The sequence below is a fragment of the Pseudophryne corroboree genome, chromosome 1 (assembly GCF_028390025.1).
Source record: "Pseudophryne corroboree isolate aPseCor3 chromosome 1, aPseCor3.hap2, whole genome shotgun sequence".
In the NCBI taxonomy this organism is placed as follows: domain Eukaryota; kingdom Metazoa; phylum Chordata; class Amphibia; order Anura; family Myobatrachidae; genus Pseudophryne; species Pseudophryne corroboree.
Window position 1 is genome coordinate 395,185,327 of NC_086444.1, and position 25,285 is coordinate 395,210,611.

Genomic DNA, 25,285 nt, shown 5'->3' on the forward strand with positions numbered 1-25,285 from the left:
GAAGCCAATATTTAGACAATTCCGAATGGTCAACACACAGCCATAAAACCTATCAATATATGTTATTTTCAAAATATGTTTCACTTGATTGGCCTTACACTTCCTTTCTTCAGTGTGAATGTCAATTTACTTTTAATCCTATATGAAAATGTTCTCATTACCAACAGTTTATACCGTCTACCACAAGGTAAAACACTTTAATAGCTCCCCGTATTCTTGGAATAGCATAGTCTTTACTAGAGATTTTATAATCTGAAGGATCAAGAAGACAAAAAAACCAAACAAAAAAAAACGCATAAACTTAAAATCTGAACTTTTTCAAAAGATTTGCCCAAACAGTTTAAATACATATGTATTCACACACTTTTATTTAATTGCCCAATTAACAGATCTATATTAATTAAATAGCCAAATTGAATAGACTTGGCAGGAGTGTTGATGACCTCACATCTGCACATTACAATCATTTGCCAATCACTTTTATCGCCAAGGTCCAGGGCCAGAGTAAGGGGGGGGCGACAGGGGCGGTCTTCCAGGGCCCCCCCACACACCGGTGTGTAAGGCAGAGTAGGCTCCTCCGGTAGTCAGCTGTTTATTAATGGCAGCCACTCTGTCAGTCTTGCGGGATAGTGTTGTAAAATCCTGCGAGACACTGGCTTTTACCCAGGCATGTCGGTTGCTGGCTGGTGCTGTTCTTCACATGCTGCAGTGCCCAGGACAGATGCTGCATCCAGTGTGTGTGCCAGTATGTGTCCAGCGTGTGTGCATGTCCAGCGAGTGTGTGTGTGTGTGTGTGTGTGTGTGCATGTCCAGTTTGTGTGTTTGCATTTTCGTGGGGGTTGGGGCAGGGGTTTGTTCAGGATTTTTAATCACTCTTACTAGTGGGGCTCCCCATGCATTCATAGCACCTGGGCATCCACCAGCCTTAATCCGGCCCTGCCATGGCCACTAAAAAGATCACATATGTATTGTCATCAGCGATTGCAGAGCCGTAAGAGAATGTTGCAAAAAAGTTGGTTGTGGGGATATTAATTTTGCTCAGAATCTATATCGGCCTTGAGGAACTTTCCACTGCTCTGTTGGTTTGGGGAAAGACGTTTACATAACCTGTGAATTCCTAATATGTTGTAGAATATTTTAGGAATCCATATACTGAAGAAACCTGGATGAAGGACTTGTTTGAAAAACATTATTAAAAACCTCTAATTGTCTAATTAAATGTTATGTATGTGGGTGCTGAAATACAATACTAACTAACACATGTTCATGTCTCCACTTCAACAAAGTATTTGTAGTACATTTACAATAGTGCCTTTAAGGTTCCTATAGCATAGCGTTATATGCGTTATAGGTCAGCATTCCTATAGGACTCTATTATCTTTTAACCTAGCATTAGTACTTCTGACTCTGAGTGCTGAAAAAGATCTTTGCATTGACGTGAATAAAAGCAAACAAAGCAAACACTTCAAAGTGTGTACGTACTCCTGCCCCCCCCCCCCCACACATACACACATTTATTTACACTATCAGCATTAAATAGTGCATCTAATATGCTATGAACATAGTTACATATATGCTTAATACTTTAAAAGAATGGCAATGAACATAAAGCTTCAGAGTAAAATGTTTGTAGTTTATCTTTGGTGTTCATTATCTGCTAAATGAAGTCACAAACCACAGCTAACCATAATTTTCTCAGAAACAATATATCAGCCAGAACTGCAAACCGCAAATGAAGAATAAGGTTTCCATACAAAGAAGTAAATGTATGTTCATGGCTGTCGAATTTAGAAGATCGTATAACATTGTGGGTGTCATTTATCAAACTGTTACTGATTAATGAGTTTGTTCTGGCTGCAGGTTTAGTCTATTTGAATGGGAGCTGTGGACAGATCAGCCACATTAAGCAATAATGGAGTTTGATGACTTGTAATTCCTCCTATTGCTCTATATAAATACTCAATAAAGAACTCAGCAGGGTCAATTACACGAATACTCAGATGCTAAAATATGCGTTGAAAAGACATTTAGTATCCTGCAACCCTCCACTGTCGAAAGAACATGCTCAGTGTAATAATATTTTTGGTGTAGAGAAAAGATTGTAGCATACACACTTATTTCATCAAGAACTTACAATAAAGAAATAAAAAGTTATTTTAAATTAGCTTAAGCAATGTAAATGCGCCGATTGCTAAAAGTGACCATACTAGTAATATTCTTAAGCATACAATAAAAATATGCCTGCTGCTGAAATGAATAGCTACTATTATGCTATACTGTTCATACTATTCTACTCACAGCAGATATTGCTGAGACACAAGTTATTATTCTCTTACTCAGTATAGAACAACTTGTTTAGTGTAACCTGGCAGAGACTCTTTCAATCTCTCTCAGTATGAAATGTGTTTGGAATTGAAAATAATGTCTGCTCACCAAAGCCATTTCAGTATCAAGAGTAATCTGGTTCTAAGGCCAATTTATACCAGAATTTATAAATGATTGAAGACTAAGAGGAGTTAACTCATGTTCTTCTAAGAGGCTGACTTGTCAATAATAAGTCCCTAAAATCTCTTTACTTAGAGCTGTGTGACATAGCATGATTTATAGGATTATTCTCAAAGGAATGCTGGGTAACAGCAATCTAATGAAATGTCTTTGATGCTAGGAGGACATTTAATAATATCCACTGGGAAAGTATTTTAAAGCTACTGATTTCTACATTCAAGCGTAGCTATCTTTTTGACAACCATCCTTAGGGTAGGCTGAAGTTAAGGACACTTGACTATAAGATAGCATGATGTATAGCTCAATACCTTTGCATACAGGAAGCGGTCCACTCCATTGAGATGGTTGACCAAGAATGCACTTGATGGTGACTTCTCCCATAAGTTCAAACCCTTCATAACACATAAAAGTGAGCGATTCACCAGGAAGATAGAGTCTCTTGTAGAGTATTTGATAGCCATTTTCAGGTAGTCCAGGATTGTCACAAGCAAGTGTCTCTTCAGCTAGAATGATACACACAATATTCACAGCTATGATAAATGTATAAATTATGCATAAAAGAAAATAAACCCATAAACTGGTGTCCATTTATCATAATTTATATAAACTGTGGCTGGTTGATTGAACCGTAGTGTCATGTAATTTCTATGTTTCACATTTCCCTATGTAAAAGTCCCCTGCATCTCTCCTACAGTAAGCCATGCTAAGACCATACTAGCCTAACTTCCATATGTGTCCTCTAGTCTAACAGAATTAGGTGAAGAGAGATATCAATAGAATCTTGATGTGATTTGTGAACATGCGTCCTCAGCCACTTTAGAGGTAAGTAAGTGCCCTTGTAGGAGAATCGACTGCTCTCTCTGGAGTCATAAACTCTCCCTCTAGTTTGGGAACCTCACAATCATTCTTGATGAGTAGTTAATTATTTTATTTACTAGTGTTGTTTTCTGGCTTTATACTGACATCATTTTGTATATTATTTATTCATTGCTAAATGCATTGAAACCATGATCCCACAAGAAGTTTTCCCTTTTTCAGATAAACAAAAAACAAAAAAACAAGTAGCAGATGAGCTTAGAAATATCAGATTATTTTGCTTTCAATAATATACAAATGACAAGAATGGCAGGTAATACAAGAATGACACATGTGACATATTTTGTGTATTACATACTATAATTTATCTTTGTTTATTACTTGCTGGGCTTAAGGAGTTTGTTACCCAATTACAGCAGCATGACCAGAATGTTTTGCATACTCTTCTTCATTACTAAGAATACCTCCTTTAGTCACTAGATGGAGACATCATTCCTGTTTCACAGGATATCAATGATTTCAAGACATTTGCAATACATTTTAAATCCTAAAATGGACTCAATAATTGAGGCAGTAAATTAAAAAGGACAAAAGGAAAAGTTAGATTTGTTGTCACTTTGACAAAGATCAGGCATACACTTATATAGGCGTGTCCTTGTATTGATTTCTTCGCTATCTCTTTGATGCAGCAAATATATTGTGACAGTTGAAATCAGTGCATTCAATAGATCTGGTGATATGACAGAGATGGAATGTTGGCGAGTCACCTCCAAACAGAGTACTCGTAATAGTTATTTTTCTATTGTCATTATAAGCGACTGTCAGACCGCACCCATGTAGTACATGTAGCTCTGCACAGGGCCATCTTAACAGCATTGTAGGCCCTGGGCAAAGCAATGCACTGGGGCTCCTACACACCCATTCATGGGAACCAATAAAAAAAATAATAATTGTAACATGACCCTCCTGTGTTCCTGCGTTGTCTCTGCACATGCTTCCATATAGTGAATATCTGTCAGCACTCTAATTGGTGGCTATCTCTAGCCATCTACCAATCAACAGTCATTAACTCTATAGTTGCCCAGGAGGCACCAGCACAGGGAGGGAGGGGAGGAGATGCCCACAGAACAACCCGCCCCTGCTCAAAGGCCCCTAGAAATGTGGGGTCCTTGGGCAGCTGCCCCTTAAGCCCTTTAAGATGGCCATGGCTTGGCTTTGCATTTTACAATTGCCAATTGCTTCTTTAACTCCAAGCCTTATGCTGGGTACACACTTGTATATCTACAGATGGACCAGGCAGTGTTTTGTGCATACACACTGCCCGATCCATCAGGACTGACGTCACGAACTGGGTGGGCATTTACATGCGCCCATCCAGTTTTGGCGTCAATCACCACGGGCAGATGTTTAACTGCCCGTACACACAGCATGATGCTCCAAAATATCATTAGATATATTGGCCTTTGGTTGTGCTGCAGGACCTACGCGATATGTCTGTGAACAGTGGCATTCACAAACATATTGCTCTTACACACTAGCCGACGGACCTGCGATATATATCGGCCATTCAAAAGAAAGCCCAATATATCGGCCAGTGTGTATGCACCCAGGGCTGGTGCTAGGGTGTTCAGCGCCCCACTGCAAACTATAAATGTGTGCCCTCTCACATTCCACAAAGGATCAGCGCACGCCTTTGGTGTGTGCTGGGAAAAGGGGTATGGTCACACAAGTAAGGGGCATGGCCACACAATAGTACCCCCATTTAAAATAACACCACACAGTAGCAAAATCTTATTCATCTTATACGTAATGCCCCACCCGTAGTAGTAGCGTCCTTATATGTAATGGACCCCAGTAGTAGTAGCATCCTTATACATAATGCCCCCCCAGTAGTAGTAGCATCCTTATACATAATGCCCCCCCAAGTAGTAGTAGTATCCTTATACATAATGCGCCCACAGTAGTAGTAGCGTCCGTATACATAGTGCACCCCCAGTAGTAGAAGCGTCCTTATACGTAATGCCCCCCCAGTAGTAGTAGCATCCTTATACAGTGCACCCCCAGTAGTAGATGTGTCCTTATACGTAATGCCCCCCAGTAGTAGTAGCGTCCTTATACGTAGTGCACCCCCAGTAGTAGAAGCGTCCTTATACGTAATGCCACCCCCAGTAGTAGTAGCGTCCTTATACGTAGTGCACCCCAAGTAGTAGAAGCATCCTTATATGTATTTCCCCCCTAGTAGTAGTATCATCCTTATACGTAGTGCACCCCCAGTAGTAGTAGCGTCCTTATACGTAGTGCACCCCCAGTAGTAGAAGCATCCTTATACGTAATGCCACCCCCAGTAGTAGTAGCGTCCTTATACGTAGTGCACCCCGAGTAGTAGAAGCGTCCTTATATGTAATTCCCCCCTAGTAGTAGTATCATCCTTATACGTAGTGCACCCCCAGTAGTAGTAGCGTCCTTATACGTAATGCTCCCCCAGTAGTAGTACCATCCTTATACATAACGCCCCCCACAGCAGTAGAATAGTAGAAGTAAATACTTTCTCTGTGCTTATCATTTAAGTTAATGGTAATAATGTTTATTGCTTTGTGATGTTTTTTTATTTTTTATTTTGCTGCAAGTACTTTTATAAGACGATTTACCATTGAAGTCATACAACAAGAGGCTGTCTCCGTGATGACTTAGTCACATAAAAACCTCCACCGCAACTTGCTTATCACAGCAGCTAATTGCACTATGCATCTGTGGCCATCGGGGCATACAAGCGCAAAACAGGCTGACATGTAGGGATCTGTAAATCTTTCTGCAATACTGTAATATAAAGGCTGCAGGGACAAATGCCATCTGAAGATGGTGTTATCTACTGGTGGTAAAGTTCCAAACTGTTACACTTTTCAGAGCTTGAGGAACCATGTTCTATACATATTGTTTACACTTATCTGATTGTTTTACTTCTGCTCCTGAGGGTATATTTTTGTTATTTGATAATTTATTCTATTAAATATTTATTTATTACATATTTCATTTATTAACATATTGGTAGTTTATATATTTTCACAATTTTGCTATTACTGTTACTATAAATTATTATTATTATTATTATTATTATTATTATCATGCACATCTAATTTTACCTAGTTACTAACACCTATTTTTTCCCAGCTGTTCATTGAGGATTGGCACACCCCTTCTGTTGCCTGCTGGTACAGAGAAAACTGAGTGTAGCTAGATACAAACAACTGCTTCATTTTTTTTGTTTTATTTGATAAATGGGTGCAGACAGTAATTCCCTCTGATATCTCCTGTGTTCAGTCTTTGTTAAAATGCCATGTAACTAAATTGCCAGGCTTAGGTGCCTTAGGAATCCAGAAACCACCGTTACCGCATGAGAGTGGTTTAATAAACAGGCCACTATGCTTCAGTAAAAATGTTACATAAATGTGCAGTACAAGGTGATGGTAATGTAATGTGCTGCCTCTGTATATTTTGCTACTGTATCTTGTAAACTCAACTAGTAATAATGCTTATAGAGGAAAAATCATCTCTTGTTCTTCAAATGCACAAGTTACAGGTGGTTTATTCCTCAGCTCATTACATAAAGATTGCTAATAACATTGAGAGATGCATCACTCAAACAAATGAATCAGTAATGGTTTTGTAGTTACTATATTAGGAGAACATTTAGCTTGTGCTCTAATGCTGCTGTAGCTTCTGACTCCTTGCATGTGGCGCCCCTTGCTGCATCCACTGGTTATCATTACCCACATAAGGACACTGAGCTAAGATATAATAGGGGCACTAGAATGTTCATTATTAAAAAGTCAGCAATGTTCCAACTGATAATACATAAAGCTTGTCCTTCTGAGAAATGTGTTACATTTTCTTAGAAATGTAACAGTTGACAAAATACAGATTAAAAAGGCTAATTTGTAAAGTCAGTGACTAATAGGGTTTCACATAAGGAAATTAAGTTTCCTGGAAGAGAAGTCATTTATCCAACTTGTCACCTGCTTTATACTCTTAACTCAGTGTTAAATTAGCTCTCCTTTTATTTCACTAGAACAATGCTTTAACCTTATGCAGAGAAGTCATTCTTTCCTCCAAATGGAATGATATCATCCTATTTCCTTTTTCAGTAGTTTGCTGCAATAGAATAAAACCAAATCTTCCCTCTCTCTTTTCCTCATACTACTTCTTCTACTAATCATAATGTCTTTATTTTAAAAAAAACCCATTACTTAACTGCTGAACTCATCATCTAGAAACGGGATTTAGTTAAAATGCTTGAAATTCCAATCCCTGTTGAAGCCTGAGCTGAATTGATGCAACTAAAATCTGGAAGGGAAAAGCAAGTCAATGGAAACTCCTATGTCACTTCCTGGATATGTGATATAAATACTACTTCCTTTTACTTCCACTGGTACTCCTTGAAAAAGATCCTTGATGATCGAAACGGCATTGGTGCTGAGACCAGTGGACTAACTAAGGACCATCACTGAGACTACATCCCACCCATTGGACATATGAACTAAAGTTAACTGCAGGTTTGAGTCCGGACTTTAATCTCCTGCTTTTAGGACTTTCGTTACATTTTTGTGCCATTACCATCTTGATTGGGAAAGTTTGACTCTGTGAATGGATACCTATCCTTCGAATACATTTTTGGCTTTCTACATTCACTGCTGTGGAATTCGTGTATAAAGAAACCCAGATACTTGGAACCCACCTTCTCTCTATGTGAGTTGGATACGCTCAATTAGATTCAGACACTTCATTATCGGTTTGTCTGTATGTTCCTGGTGTAAAGATACCGCTACATGTTTTGTCACTGCATGTATTTAAGTGAGTTTCGGAACGCCGTGGATATAATTTCAGTGGTGGCGAGACTCTATACTTATCTCATCAGCAATACAGAATCACCTTTCTTTTTCCAAACACATGGATATTTTATTATGAAACTTTTCCTTTCAGACAATACTACACATAGGGGGTAATTCCAAGTTGATCGCAGCAGGAATTTTGTTAGCAGTTGGGCAAAACCATATGCACTGCAGGGAAGGCAGATATAACATGTGCAGAAAGAGTTAGATTTGGGTGGGTTATTTTATTTCTGTGCAGGGTAAATACTGGCTGCTTTATTTTTACACTGCAAATTAGATTGCAGATTGAACACACCACACCAAAATCTAACTCTCTCTGCACATGTTAAATCTGCCTCCCCTGCAGTGCACATGGTTTTGCCCAACTGCTAACAAAATTCCTGCTGCAATCAACTTGGAATTACCCCCATTGTTGTTCTTCTTTTTTTCTCTTTTGTTACATGGTTCATAGGATTTTCTGCCAATTGTGAGAAAAAATTGGCTTGAATACAGAGATAAAGGACCATATGGGTCGTATAATTCATACTGTTTGATATTTCATTTCATCGTGTTGTTATAGTTGTCGCCTTTGATCCTCCACTTATTTTCATATTCATCTTTATCCTTATATCTGATTGGGGAGATACTTAGTTGTCAGGATTGGGCCGACTCCTAAGGTGCGCCCAGGTTCATTCTCTTCTATATTTTATCTCACTAACAGTGCCTTGCTAAAGTATTCCCCCCCTTTTGCATTTTTCACGTTTTTGCAATTAAAATGGATTGTTTGAAGGTTTGCATCATTTCATTCACAGAACATGTGTCAGGAATCGGCCACTCAGTGGCAGCTCACCAGCGCACTGGTGTGCAGGCCTCCGGAGGTCACGGCCCCAGTTTGCAGCTGCATGAATGCTCTGTCCATGGGCATGGTGCTCATTGTCATTGTGTACCCCTGAAGTCCATTTAGTGTGTACCCACCATCTGTGCAGCATGGGCACCGCCATGACACTTGCGGTCAGCTGACCTACAAATACCCAATCCTGTGCTATGTCTGCACACATGATTCAAGCATCCAATGTCTGCTGACCAGGTGGTATAAATCCAGAACATCGGCTCCGTCTCATCGCCATGAACAACGTGTCACATCCAGTGTACAGCGTCTCCTGGCTCCAGTCTCCTCTGATTTCCTTGCTCCAGTCTCTCTGTGAAACTACAGGCTCCAGCCATCCTACTCTGCTACAACGCCTTCCACAGTCAGCTTCCACCCTTGCATGCAGTAAGAGACTCTCTCCAGGTGCTACTTACCATTCTCACCTGTGTGTTGTTTATCTGCGTTCAGCACTGTGCTATTCCATCTGGCACTTAAAACAACCAGCTTGCAATTTACAAACTGTCTCCTGCTTTGGCCTTGCTTGGCTTTGTGGACTTGTGCATATATACAGACTGTGTGAATCTATTGCTGTTGGTTTCCAGACCAATCTCCGGAGTTACTATTGCCTGTGTTCACTGTTATCAGCTGCATTACTATCGTCTGCATATTGGATCCTGTTACCATCGACTTCCAAGTCGACCATCGATGTTTGCCATCGACTTCCAGGCCGGTCATCACAGTTATTAATTTCACTGGTTTACAGATTATCACCTGTGACTGTTGTTATACCTCTGTCAGCTTCTTTGCTCAAACCATCAGTATTGTTATTGTGCTTCAGTGACTGTTCATACCTCTGTGTACCAAATAAATATCATTGCGCACATGCGCAGGAATCTTCTACAGCCTCTTCGTTTCCTCCACCGCACCACCACTGGCCCACTAGAGCACCCTCCGGGTACAGAAACAGTTACAGACCTGACAGTTTATTCAAGGCCCATGGACCCGGACGGCGGTCAGAGTGTTGGGGCAGGGGCCCTTCAAAGTTTAGTGTCACAACTCTATGGTCAAGAGGCTGCAGCAGATTATACAGTTTCTGCAAGGGATGTCTTCCTGACTGGACACTTTACAACAGTCTCTTCCAAGTTCTGTTACTCCAGCTTCAGCTCTAGTTTCCAGTTCCACAGCTTCAGGTCCTCCAGTTGATACCTCTCCAGGGTCTCATCTCCATCTTCCTACGCCTAGTAAATTCGATGGTAATCCCAAAATGTGTCATGGAATCAGTGTGAAGTCCACTTTGAATTGCTGCCGCACAACTTCCCGACACCTAGGACAAAGGTTGCATCCATTGTGTCCCTCCTGACTGGTCCTGCCTTGAATTGTGTCTCCCCATTATGGGAGCGAGCAGATTCTCTCCTAAACAACTATACAGAATTTGTTGCTGCATTTCGATGCATCTTTGATGAACCTGGGCGTACAACATCTGCTTCTTCAGACATCCTCCAGATTCGCCAGGGAACATGCACCGTGGGACAATATGTGATCCAGTTCCAGACTTTGGCATCAGAGGTTAAATGGAATAATCAAGCGTTGGTTGCTGAGTTCTGGCATGGACTGTCTGATCGTATAAAAGATGAGTTGGCAACCCGAGATCTCCCTATGTGTGAAACTGGACCTGCGTTTACGCAAAAGAACCAGTGAACGTTCTCAAAGTGACCCTCGCAAGCATTGGGCTATGCCTCAAGTACAGTCCCTACCCACAACTTCTGATGAGCCTATGCAAGTAAATAGGTCCTGTTTAACCCCTGAGGAGCGGTCAAGAAGTTTACAGGAGAGACTGTGTCTATATTGTGCTGCTGTTGGTCACATGATTGGTTCCTGTCCTTCTCGTTCGGGAAACGCCATATCCTAACTTGCAAAGAAGGAGTCAAGTTAGGAATTTCAACCAAAGTTCCTTCTTCTCGAGACCTCATCCTCCCTCTAACTTTGGAAACACAGAATGGATTATCGTATATACTCGAGTATAAGTCGACCCGAATATAAGCCGAGGCACCTAATTTTACCACAAAAACCTGGGAAAACTTATTGACTCGAGTATAAGCCTAGGGTGGGAAATGCAGCTCTACCCGTACACAGAACTCATAGTGCCAGATATGCCCCACAGTGCCAGATATGCCCCACAGTGCCAGATGTGCCAGATATGCCCCACAGTGCCAGATATGCCAGATATGCCCCACAGTGCCAGATGTGCCCCACAGTGCCAGATGTGCCACACAGTGCCAGATATGCCCCACAGTGCCAGATATGCCCCACAGTGCCAGATATGCCAGATATGCCCCACAGTGCCAGATATGTCCCACAGTGCCAGATGTGCCAGATATGCCACACAGTGCCAGATATGCCACACAATACCCCACAGTGCCAGATATGCCCCACAGTGCCAGATATGCCACACAGTGCCAGATATGCCCCACAGTGCCAGATGTGCCCCACAGTGCCAGATGTGCCAGGTGTGCCCCACAGTGCCAGGTGTGCCAGATATGCCCCACAGTGACAGGTGTGCCAGATATGCCCCACAGTGCCAGGTGTGCCAGATATGCCCCACAGTGCTAGATACTTACCCTCCGTCGCTCCCGCGCTGTCTTCTGAAGGAGGGAAACGGAGAGCGCAGTGCACGGCTCTCCTGTGTCCCTCCTGCGTCTCCGGCGGCAGCGGCGTGTGTTAAAGGAAGTGCCGGTTTGTGCACTTCCTTTACCACACAGACGCCGCTGCCGCCGGAGATGCAGGAGGGACACAGGAGAGCCGCGCGCTGTGCTCTCCGTGTCTCTCCTAACGCTGACTTGAGTATAAGCCGAGGTGGCTTTTTCAGCACAAAAAAAAGTGCTGAAAAAGTCGGCTTATACTCGAGTATATACGGTACATACCTTTTCTGCTTTAGCAGATTGTGGTGCTGCTGGGAACTTTATTACACAAGCTGCAGTTGATAAGATCCATCTACCTGTTTTAAAGTTGTCTTGCCCTGTCTACCTCACTGCCGTGGATAGTAGTTGCATTTCCAAGGGTTCCATCAATCAGCAAACTAAGCCAGTGGTCCTGGGAGTGGGCTTCCTCCATTCCGAGTTCATTTAATTTTTGGTCATCCCTAAAGCCACTCATGAGATTATACTGGGCATGCCCTGGCTTCAAATACACAACCCACAATTCTCCACATGGAGTCCTTCTTGTTTCCATTCCTGTTTGGCTCAAATCTGTCCTGTGAGCTCTTCAAGGTTAAAACCCCAGTCTGGACTTCCTGATGCCTCAAGGATTTTGCTGACGTCTTCAGTGAAAAGGCCGCTGATGTTCTGCCTCCCCATCAAGAATGGGATTGTCCCATTGATCTCCTCCCGGGGAAGACCCACCCAAAGGATGCACATATCCTCTCTCCGTTCCTGAGGCCCTCGCTATGAGTGAGTAAATAAGAGAAAATCTACAGAAAGGGTTCATCCATCCTTCCTCATCTCCAGCAGGGGCGGGGTTTTTCTTTGTCAAGAAAAAAGACGGAGGATTACGCCCTTGCATCGATTACCGAGGTTTAAATGATATTGCTATTAAGAACAGCTACCCTCTGCCATTAATCACGGAACTATTCGACAGAGTCAAAGGTGCCAGTATCTTCACCAATCCAGATCTCGGTGGGGTTTACCTCATCAGGATCCGCTGAGTGGGAAACCGGCTTCAACAATCACGATGGCCACTATGAATATCTAGTGATGACCTTCGGCCTAAGTAATGCCCCGGCGGTATTCCAGAAGTTTGTCAATGAAATATTCCGAGACATATTGTACAAGTATGTGGTAGTCTACCTCGATGACATCCTGATCTTCTCCCATGACTTGGCCTCCACAAGTGAATGAGGTTGTTCGACGTCTTCGACAGAATCATCTTTATAGGAAACTGTCCAAGTGTACTTTTGTAACTCCTTCAATGCCCTTCCTAGGGTACATAATTTCTGGTTCCGATCTCCAAATGGATCCAGCCAAGTTGGAAACCATAGAGAACTGGTCACTTCCCAGTACACTCGAGTCAATTCAGCGTTTCATTGGCTTTGCCAACTATTATAGAAAATGTATCAAAGGATTCTCCACATTGATAGCTCCCATTAGTTGCCTCACTCAGAAAGGGGCGAGTCCTTCCCAGTGGACTGAAGAAGCACTGCCTGCCTTTCGAAAAATTAAACAAGCTTTTGTTTCAGCTCCTGTGTTACATCAGCCAGATGTAAACAGGGCTTTCGTTTTAGAGGTGGACGCCTCGACGGTTGGTGTTGGCGCAGTCTTATCCCAAGCGGGCGCCGATGGTAAGACTCACCGTTGCGGGTTCTTCTCCCGTAGTTTCTCACCCGCCGAGATGAACTACTCCATCGGAGACCAGGAGATGCTAGCAATTAAACTGGACCTCGAAGAATGGAGGTATCTGTTAGAGGGCGCCAAGATTCACATCACCATCTATACTGACCACAGAAAACCTCCTTTACCTGAAGGCTGCACAGTGTCTGAATCCTTGACAAGCAAAGTGGGCCTTATTCTTTTCACGTTTTAATTTCAAGTTGCAGTTTCGTCCTGGCTCTCAGAATGTCAAAGTGGATGCCTTATCACGCTCCATGAGTGCTAATGAAGAATCTTCAGAACAAGTTTCTTGACCAGTTCTCAATCCTGTGGTTTTTACTTCCACTAATGTGTCTCCAGCTCCACCTCCTGGCAAGATGTTCGTTTCACCTGAGCTTCGTCCAAATCTTCTGTCTTGGGCTCACACTTCTAAGTTCACTGGTCATCCTGGAATCCTCAAAAAGTATAAGTTCTTGTAGCAATCCTATTGGTGGCCGCATATGAAAGCCGATAAACAAGAATTCGTAGCTACATGTCCCAAATGCGCCCAGCATAAAGTTCCTCGTCAATCTCCTGCTGGTCAACTGTTGCCAAATTCCATACCAAGTTGTCCCTGGTGTCATCTGTCAATGGATTTTATTTCAGATCTACCTCCCTCCAAGGGGTACGATACCATCTGGATAATGGTCGACCGGTTCTCTAAGGTGACCCACTTCGTTCCTCTCATTGGCTTGCCCCCTGTTCCAAAACTTGCACAATTATTTTTACGTGAAATCTTTAGATTACATGGACTTCCAACTGAAATTATTTCCGACCGTGGAGTTAAATTTTTGTCAAGATTCAGGAGGGCCTTATGTTCCGCCTTGCAAGTCAAACTCAAGTTTTTCACAGCATACCATCCGCAAATGAATAGGCAGACAGAGAGAGTAAACCAGGAGCTTGAGACCTTTCTAAGACTCTACATCTCTTCTTCACAAGACGACTGGGTGGATTTGTTGCCCTGGGCCGAATTTGCTTACAACTTCCGTTATCATTCAGCCACCGATACTACTCCTTTCTTTGCAGTTTATGGTCAACATCCCAGAGTTCCAGATTTTCAAGATCTTCCTGTTGTTGATGTACCCACTGCTTCTTCAGTTCTTCAGCAGTACTCTCAGATTTGGAAAAAAATGTCACCTTTCTCTCAAAAAAGCATCTAACCAGTACAAAGTCTTTGCAGATCGGAAAAGGCTAGCAGTTCCAAATTTAAAGCCAGGTGATAAAGTCTGGTTATCCACCTGTAACCTCCATCTCAGAGTTCCTTCTATGAAGTTTGCTCCATGGTTCATTGGTTTATTTCCTGTTGAATGTGTCATCAATCCAGTGGCATACAAGCTGAAATTACCTCCTTATTTAAAAATCCCAAACTCATTTAATATTTCTCTCCTCAGACCTTTGATTCTTAACAGTTTCCAGAAAGCTCTTCCAGTGGCTCCAAAAGTTCAAACTCATAGGGGCACAGAGTACGAGGTTGGGAAGATCTTGGATTCCCGACATCGGTATGCTCTTCTACAGTATCTGATTGACTGGTCCGGGTATGGTCCTGGAGAGAGGAGTTGAATTAACGCCACTGATGTATATGCGCCATGGTTAGTTCAAGCTTTTCATAGAATTTTCCCTTCCAAGCCTTGTGGGTGTTCGGTGCCCACCCATAAAGGGGGGGGGGGGGTACTGTCAGGAATTGGCATTCAGCGGCATCTCACTTACCAGCGCGCTGGTTTGCAGGCCCCAGTCTGCGACTGCATGAACTCTCTGTCCGCGGGCACGGTGCTCTTTGTCATTGTGTACCCCTGAAGTCCATTTAGTGTGTACCCACCATCTCTGCAGCATGGGCGCTGCCATGACACTTGCGGTCAGCTGACCTGCAAACACCCAATCCTGAGCTGTGTCTGCACACAAGATTCAAGCATCCAATGCCTGATGACCAGGGGGTATAAATCCAGAACATCGGCTCAGTCTCATCGCCTTGATCAACGCGTCACATCCAGTGTACAGCGTCTCCTGGCTCCAGTCTCCTGTGATGTCCTTGCTCCAGTGTCTCCATGGAACTACAGGCTCCAGCCATCCTGCTCTGCTACAACTCCTTCCACAGTCAGCTTCCACCTCTGCATACAGTAAGAGACTCTCTCCAGGTGCTACTTACCATTCTCACCTGTGTGTTGTTTGTTTGCGTTCAGCACTGTGCTATTCCATCTGGCACTTAAAACAACCAGCTTGCAATTTACAAACTGTCTTCTGCTTTGGCCTTGCTTGGCTTTGTGGACTTGTGCATATATACAGACTGTATGAATCTATTGCTGTTGGTTTCCAGACCAGTCTCCGGAGTTACTATTGCCTGTGTTCACTGTTATCAGCTGCATTACTATCATCTGCATATTGGATCCTGTTACCATCGACTTCCAAGTCGACCATTGATGTTTGCCATCGGCTTCCAGGCCAGTCATCACAGTTATTAATTTCACTGGTTTACAGATCATCACCTGTGACTGTTGTTATACCTCTGTCAGCTTCTTTGCTCAAACCATCAGTGTTGTTATTGTGCTTCAGTGACTGTTCATACCTCTGTGTGCTAAATAAATATAATTGCGCACATGCGCAAGAAGCTTCTACAACCTCCTTGTTTCCTCCACCGCACCACCACTGACCCACAAGTGCCCCCTCCGGGTACAGACACAGTTACAGACCTGACAACATGGCTACAACTTTGAAGATGTTTTTTTTTTATTGTGACGCAAATAGGACAAAATAACAGAAAACTTTAGCGCGTATAACTATTCATCCCCCTAAAGTCAGTACTTTGTAGAGCCACCCTTTGTGTCAATTACAGCTGCAAGTCGCTTTGAGCTTGCCACTTCTTGCCACTGGGATTTTTGTCCATTCCTCAAGGCAAAACTGCTTCAGCTCCTTCATGTTTGATTGGTTACCGCTTGTGAGCAGCAATCTTCAAGTCTGACCCCAGATTCTCAAATGGATTGAGACCTGGGCTTTGACTGGGCCATTCCAACACATTTAAATGTTTCCCCTTAAACCACTCGAGTGTTGCTTTAGCAGTATGCTTCGGGTCATTGTCCTGCTGGAAGGTGAACCTCCGTCCCGGTCTCAATTCACAGGCAGACTGAAACAGGTTTGCTCCTGAATATCCCTGTATTTGGCACCATCCATCTTTCCCTCAACTCGAAACATCCATCTTTCCCAGTCCCTGCTGCTGAAAAACATCCCCACAGCATGATGCTGCCACCACCATGTTTCACTGTGGGGATGGTGTTTTTGGGGTGATGGGATGTGTTGGGTTTGCACCAGTTTTCCTTGGTGGCTGAAAAGTTACATTCATCTGACCAGAGCACCTTCCTCCATACATTTGGGGAGTCATCCACATGCCTTTCGGCAAACTCAAAACGTGCCTTCTTATTTTTAACACTAAGTATTGTTTTTTTCCAGCCACTCTTCCATAAAGCCCAGCTCTATGGAGTGTACGGCTTATTGTGATCACATGCGCAGATACACCAGTCTCTGCTGTGGAACTCTGCAGCTCCTTCAGGGTTACCTTTGGTCTCTGTGCTGCCTCTCTGATTAATGCCCTCCTTGCCCGGTCTGTGAGTTTTTGTGACCGGCTCTCTTGGCAGGTTTGTTGTGCTACTATGTTCTTTCCATTTGAAGATGATGGATTTGATGGTGCTCCGGGGAATCATCAAAGATTTGGATATTTTTTTATAACCCAACCCTGACTTGTACTTCTCAACACCTTTGTCCTTGACTTGTTTGGAGAGCTCCTTGGTCTTCATGGTGTGATGCCTCTTACTTAGTGTTGCTGCAGCCTCTGGGTCCTTTCAGAAAAGGTGTGTTTATACTGACAGATCATGTGACACTTAGATTGCACACCGGTGGACTACATTTCACTAATTATGTGACTTCTGAAGGTAATTGGTTGCACCAGAACATATGCACATGCTAATTTTCAAATTTTTATTTTCAAAATAATTTTTTATATAAATTTTTCTCATTTCACTTCACCAACTTAGACTATTTTGTGCATATCCATCACATAAAATTCAGATAAAAAAAATAATTAAATTATATGTTGTAATATAACAAAGGGTATGGGTCGTTGGGTCGACAGTCATTAGGTCGACCGTCATTAGGTCAACCACTATTGGTGTACATGCATTAGGTCGACAGGGACATTAAGTCGATAGGGTCATTAGGTCGACATGTACTAGGTCGACAAGTCATAAGGTCGACATGACATTTTTTAAACTTTTTTTGGTGTCGTTTTCTTCGTTAAGTGACGGGGAACCCCAATTAGTGCACTGTGTCCCCTCGCATGGCTTGCTTCGTTCGCCATGCTTCAGGCAAGGTGCCTCACTCCACTACCGCTGCGCTCGGCACAGGGTACCATTCCCAATTGTAGTCCACGTGGATCGTAAAGTATAAAAAAGTCCAACATTTTTAAAAAATTTGAAACTTATGTCGACCTTTTGAACTGTCTACCTAGTACATGTCAACCTAACAAACATGTCGACCTAATGACCCGTCGACATAATACATGTCGACCAATAGTGGTTGACCTAATGACTGTCGACCTAAGTGGTGTCGACCTAATGACCGTATCCCGTAACAAAATAGGTAAAAAGCCAAGGGGGGGTGAATACTTTAGCAAGGCACTATACTTACAGTCCCTTACTGTACGGTATGTCTGAAGAGTTGGAACATGGACTGGCAAGCATAAGTATAGCACAAGCTATGGATGTGTGACTTGATGAGATGTGAACACCATACTTGCCTACTTTTGAAAAACATTTCAGTGAAATTGTGAAAGTAACACTTATCAGTGCGGATGTGTACTGTTACATCTGAGAGGAATACAAATGACTTACATCCAAATGTAAATGGACCCCAAAGTTAGTAAGATCTACTTGTTGAATAAAAGACACTGATACTTTGCAGGATTTGTTTGTGTATTGTGTTTTACAAGAGGTTCCATATACTGCAAGTGGCCACGAGAAACCTTATTTAAAAAGCATGTAGCCATAGGGATCATTGTGCCTTATAACCAATGCAGGGAAATTACACAGATGATCCCATCTGAATGTATATATCTCTGATCAGGGCCGCCATCAGGGGGTTGCCCTGTTTACAGTTGTCCCGGGCCCGGCCACTCTGACAGAGTGGAGGGCCCGGGCTGCACACACAGCAGCTATTCCCGGCGGCGACCGCCACCGGTGACACTGACTGCGGCGCGGCTGTTGCCCCTTCGTGTCCCGCCGCCGATCACAGCAAGCTGCAGCTTGCTGTTTGGCTAAATAAAGTTTATTTTATTCAAATGCGACGCAGCGTGAAATCATGACGTTACGTCGCGTCGGGTGAAGAGGAGCCGCGGAGCTAGGGACAGGAGGCGGCCGGCAGCAGCAGATAGCGTGGAGAGACAGAGAGAGCAGAGAGGATGCATTTGTAGGTAAGTATTTCTTTACACAGGTAAGTATGTATGTCTCTGTTGTCTGTGACTGTGTGTTTTATGAAAAGGGGTCCCGGAGCTTTGAGGACATGTGTACCTGGCACTGGGGTCTGGGGGCATATCTGGCACTGGGGAGTGGGACATATCTGGCACTGGGGGCATATCTGGCACTAGGGGCATATCTGGCACTGGGGGCATATCTGGCAGGCACAGTGGGGGCATTTCTGTATCTGGCACTGGGGGCATATCTGACACTGGGGGCATATATGCATCTGGCACTGGGGGCATTTCTGTATCTGGCACTGGGTGCATATCTGTCAGGCACAGTGGGGGCATTTCTGTATCTGGTACTGGGGGCATATCTGGCACTGGAATAGAAATATTATTTTTTATTTTTTGGAATGTATATTTATTTTTATTTTACTTTTTTTTCGGGGGGGGGGGGGGGGGGGGCTCTTCCTATTTTGTCAGTCCCGGGCCCCACAATTTCTGGTGGCAGCCCTGTCTCTGATTTCTTTTCCCCCCCAGGAATGTAACAGGTGCATAATGGGGCTAAGGTGCAATCAGGGAGATTGCTGCTATTTCAGGGAGTCTCCTGCAGAATGCGGGAGGGTAGGCAAGTATGGTGAACACATCTCCAGATCATTTTCTTAGGAGGTGTGATGTTTTGTACTGGAGGCCTGAAGTAAAAGACAGGTGCTGATGAACCCAGAAGCTTTAACTAGTTGCTTTTCAATAGTTATTTCTGTACTGATTACTCCATCTGGTAATAATAATTTATTAGCGTTCCCATAGGATTTTGAAAAAGTTTAATGACGGAATAGTGGTCTGATCGTACTTCATTGCATTTTATATGAAAGATGCAACTTAATTCTTCTAATCAAACACTGTAAAGAGTCTATGGATGATATCATGTTTATGTCATATTTCATAACATTATAGTGTGTATGAATTAGACAATGCAACTTTGTCAAGCCACTTCTCTTTGCTATAGTTTTTTGTGTAAGTGTATCTGACATAAAAATACAGTAGTTCTATGTTTTAAATTAGATGTTTCTTGAGATAAAAGCAAATACACATGTAAGACAGCAATTTTTGTGTCTGAACTTTTAGATATTTATATATATATATATACACACACACACACACACCTGGGATACAAAATGTGTCAGATTCTAATCCAAGTCAAAATGTATTGACTGCTCTGCAATTTGGTAGAGGTTTATTGCTGAACTCATTAGTGGAACAAGGAATTGGGTGGGCTTAAATGCAAAATTATTTCTTTAACCCTTAGCCAAATTGAAGAGGCTTCTTCCTCTGTCAGCCATCTTGTGCAGATGCACACTTTGTTATCAAGCACATTACACAATACCCCTCACACTATTGGTATCCACACTGAGCATGCAGCCCACTTATTGGCACCTACATTCAGAAGGTGGAACATTACTTCTCAGGGCTATCTTGTAAATCCTTTCTATTTAGTATAGATTTATTAAATTATGCTGAACTGATTTAAGAAGTATTTCTATATGCATCCATGTTTTTTCCTCTTAAGCAATTAAAGGACCTTATATTTATTTAATATTTGTAGCAAAAGTAAATTACAACTTAAGTACATTATGTCCACTTCCAGTAGAGCTGGAGTTTTCACTGCCATAGACACACCCTGGCGCTGTGATGCATAAATGCACACTGGGTCACTGATTGGACATCTGTGGTTTAGGTAAATGGTCACACTGAGTACCACGGAAGACAAGATTTGATTGACTTACAAACACAATGTGGAATTCTTGATGTCCAAATAGGGGTCCCTGTCTCCCGGCTGTAACATGTCAGCAGAGAACTTCCTTCAAGCACAAAGCCTGTATTGCATGTGTACTGGATAGTTGTTCCCACTAGCAGGACGGGATCTGAAATAAGACGAGTGGAGTGTTCCACCTCCCCAGGATCTGTGCAGTACATGACTGCAACACAAAGAAAGAGAGAGAGGACACGCAGATCAATAATAAGTAATTATATAAATTGACAGTGAAATGAGTCACAGAGAAATTGTATGATAAGCAACATGCTGAGTATTATAAGCATCCATTTCAATAGACATGTGTGGACAACTAAACACATTTCTGGAAAACCTTAATGTGTTTCTGTCACCGGTACAAACAGGTGGCTGCCATTTTGTTTGCTAGCCAATATTCTTAAGAAAGCAGCTGATTATTCACTTGAAAGCAGGCACTTTGTTGCAATTTCATTAGTTCCTAGAGAACTCATAGGCTGCATTTTCATGAATTAATATTAACTCAGCACACAAAATGGTTACCTCCACCATGTGCAGACATAAGGTCAGCTTTAGTAAATCGCTTCCAGTAAATATCTTAGTCACAACACTGAGTAGTATAAAAGTCAATTGAAATCAGTGCATACAGTAGTAACATTATTACTAAAGCAAAAACTACAAAAATCAACTTGGAGATCTGCAAGGAGTATAAAAGTCTTTAGTTCACAAGTTCATGTCTTTATATGGTTACCAACTTTGCAGAGACTTACATACAGTATAAGCATTCAGTACTAAACATGTAATATACTATTAGGACTTTATGAGTAATGGATGAGTGTGTTTATTTTATATTTTTATAAGTCAGAATGCTCCAAAACGATTGTCATGAACATAGTTGACATTTTGTTTCCCCCTCCTTCTCTTCTACACCCCATGAATGTTCCAACTTCTTACCACCTGTACAAGAAAACCATTGTACACTATTCCTCCAGTAATTAACCATGATGATGTTTTTTTTTATGCTAATAGACATAATGGCCAAATGATTAAACTGAGGACAGCTGCTGGCTCTGAATCTCTGACGCACAAGACCTGTGGCCCCTACCCAAGTGCAACACATCTGGCAAAATCTATCTATCTATCTATCTATCTATCTATCTATCTATCTATCTATCTATCTATCTATCTATCTATAGTATACACATACATACATATAGTGTGTCCTATTCAAGTTGTATAACCTGTTATTGTGCATTAGCTTACAGTTCACATTTGTGTCAGTATGATAGCTATGTGTACGTGTGTGTATATAAATAAGACATTTAATCTTCTCAATAATAATATCCCTCTTGGAATGATATAAGTAATTTTTTACTATTCCAATTGAAACCTCAGTTAATTAACAAAGGGTATCAGGTTAATACCAATTATATTCCTGCCTGCCAGCCAGAAATGGAATGATATGGATGACATTAAAAATATTTGTATCGTTAGAATTAAACAGGTTGATTCAGAATAATTTGCATTCCATGGGAACTGGTTTACCCTGGGCTTTCTAATACTTAATAACATTTATATTAGCTATGAAAACATTTAGTTCTTTTCATCAGGTATACTAAAAATAGACTTTAGAACCAGAAATAAACACACAATGAGCAATCCCAACCCTCAAACCTGCTGGAGAGCCAAGGCGAAACGGAAGGTAACTGTATTTTATATGTAGGACGGTGTGGTATTGTATTCAACATGAAAGAATGACCCAATCATTTATGACCTAAGTAGTGGTAGGTTTTAACTACTGTCTCTGTTCAAGCAGATATAAGAAAGACACACACTTCAACATAAGACAAGAAAAAGGCAGACTATTCCTCAGACATTCATGGTGAATGTGCAGATTGTACCCACATTTGCACTCGGATGAGATAAGTGAAAGGAAACACCTGATGATAATATTACCATGATTGTGTACAGGGAAGAAGGGAAGTCATATCACACTATACAGAAAAAAGTCTATATATCTTTTCATAGCTATGAATGACTTCAAACCTTGTAAATTACGGAATGATAAGTGGTATATTAAGACAGGGTGCAATGATGACAGCTATTTAGGGCTGCAGGTGCTATCAAAGCAGTATTCAGTTGCCCTTAAACGATATGTACTAAGCCTTGAAAATTGATAAAGTGGATGGAGATAAAGTACCAGCCAATCAGCTTCTAACTGATATGTTACAGGTTGTGTTTAAAAATGACAGTTAGGAGCTGATTGGCTGGAGCTTTATTTCCATATACTTTATTTCTCTCCAAGGGTTAGTAAATAGACTTCAAAGTGTTTAGGGGATCCCTGCTGAAGCAAAGGTGAAGGAATGAAAAGGAATGTCACCTATGGCAAATTTTTCATATCCTGACACTCTGTTTTGTTACAAGTTATGAGTAAAGTTAAAGTGTATAAGAATCACAGATCAATATTAATTTTTATCTTTTTGTTTTATTGTTTTTGTAGAAGTTACATGTAACTTTAAATCATCTGTCACCATTCACATAATAGATAAACCAGTAAGTAAATAGATAATAGTTATCAAGTAAAGATATAATAGGAGGAAAGGCTTTCACAGGTACAAATACAAAACAGTTCAATAAACAATTAATTCAAAAGGTATTTACAGAAGTCCCATGATATTCCAGATAACTCAATAACGAATCTATAAAACTGTTGGTTTTTGCCAATCCACCTGCTGCGCTCAAAGATGTTGAACTCCAGGTCTTCATAAACATCCACGGTACACAATCACTTTATATGTAAGTACTGTATATGAAACATTCAGAACGTCAGTTACAAGATTCCAAGTCCAGTTTTGCATCCACAACACAAAACCATATTATATTATTATTTTGAAGGGTTCCAGGTTGAAGATGATATTTATGACAAAACTATGCCAGCCTCAACTGATGATGAAATGTCGGTCCTGGTAAATCAAATCATGGACTAGGTTAGTACAGTCACTCATGCAATGTCTTAAAATATGGCAAGAGGGCTGAAGTGTTAATAAAATGGTCAAATGATGTCTGTTGTCCCATCTTCTACATGCAGAATACAAAATTATTATAGGAAAACAGAAATTATATAGGTCAGCAGAAGACATATTAACCCAAATTATCTTCAGTTGTAAAATTTCAAGTCTAATTTCTCTGCTACTCTAAATAACGGTAAGTCATTTCTTTTAATATGAAATTATAGAGTTAAATTTGCCATTGCACATACATTTTTCTACTTTTAATAACAAGAAAAGTAACCTTTAAGCATACATTTCATTCTCCAGAATTCTTCTTCCACAAATAATTATTTACTTTACAAAATTTCTCTGGAGGGAAAACAAGCATGACTACTGGACACAGACACATAAACTCAGTAATCTCAGCATGTCATGTGTTAGCAGAGGGGGAGAAGGAAAGGGAGGATGTCACAGTGGAAACAGAGCTCAGATGAGCTCCCCAAAGCCTCTCTGCTCACTACATCATGTGCCACGAGACTGTGATTGCCATGTTAAGCACATGCCACTGTGGAAAATTTGAAGAATCATCAGAATCAATCATTAATTTCAGTCTGAGGAAACAAACCAAAGAAGAAATGGCAATAGATAACCAAGTTGCATTTTATACTCCCCAAAGTGATTTATTAATTTGAATTTTCATGTACTATTATGACAGAGTTTTGAGGATTTGGTATGGTCAATTTTAATCATTTAACGTTAAAATACTAAAGTGTTAACATTTGTATGGATTTTTTTAAACACACAGCATTGTCTTCATTAAGATATGAATGTCTAGACTGCCAAATCCACTTTGTTTTGTTTATTCATTTAACAATTGCAATAAAGCTGCATACCATAATTTTTTAAGGCATTGCTGTCACTTTTGATTGTTAGCGCTGATCATACTTAAATATAAATCAGTGTTAGAAGTAAACACTTTGTTAAATACGTATGTCTTTAGATGTATAATGATCTCAATATTGTGTTTATAGTACTTCACAGGGCACTAACATTGACCATTAGACCAGGTTCTACAAAGAGTCTATTCAAGGTGTCATAGTTCTTTATCATTAAACCACAGCATTCTATTAGTCATGTACATATGTGAATCTAAATGGATGACCTACAAATAATACATTTAATTGCATGTTCAAATGAAATTATGAAATACATTTAGTTAACCTATATAAAATATCCATATATTCATTTAGTTCATATGCTTTCCATGGCAGTTTTAGTGTTTAGCCTGTTTAAATAACAACAACAACACCACCACAATTTTAACCATTTCATTACTCTTTTCACACTTCTGTTTAATTTTCCCTTTAAAGGGGGGTACTCACGGAGCGATCGCTGCTTAAAATCTAAGCAATCTGACTAGATTGCTTAGATTTTAAGCACGATCGCTCCGTGTGTAGCCCCCTCAGCGATAGCGATGCGCAGCCCCGCGCATCGCTATCGCTGCTGCTAGATTGGCCTGCATGCAGGCCAATCTAGCGGGTCGCTCACTTCACCCGCTGGGTGAAGTGAGCGGCCCCCCCGTCTCCCCCCGCACGCTCTATGTGTGTGGCCTTTA

General features: G+C 41.5%; 1 protein-coding gene across 2 annotated transcripts in view; it reads right to left on the bottom strand.

Annotated features, from left to right (window-relative positions):
- The window catches only part of SEZ6L (seizure related 6 homolog like), a 607,177-nt gene that overhangs the window by 19,559 nt on the left and 562,333 nt on the right, over nt 1–25,285 (bottom strand). For both annotated transcript variants that reach the window (XM_063913207.1, XM_063913206.1), the window contains exons 13-14: nt 20,679–20,870; nt 2,814–3,008 (exon numbers count right to left, since the gene is read on the bottom strand). In XM_063913207.1, coding sequence (XP_063769277.1) covers nt 2,814–3,008; nt 20,679–20,870 — 387 coding nt within the window. The remainder of the gene's footprint in view (nt 1–2,813; nt 3,009–20,678; nt 20,871–25,285) is intronic.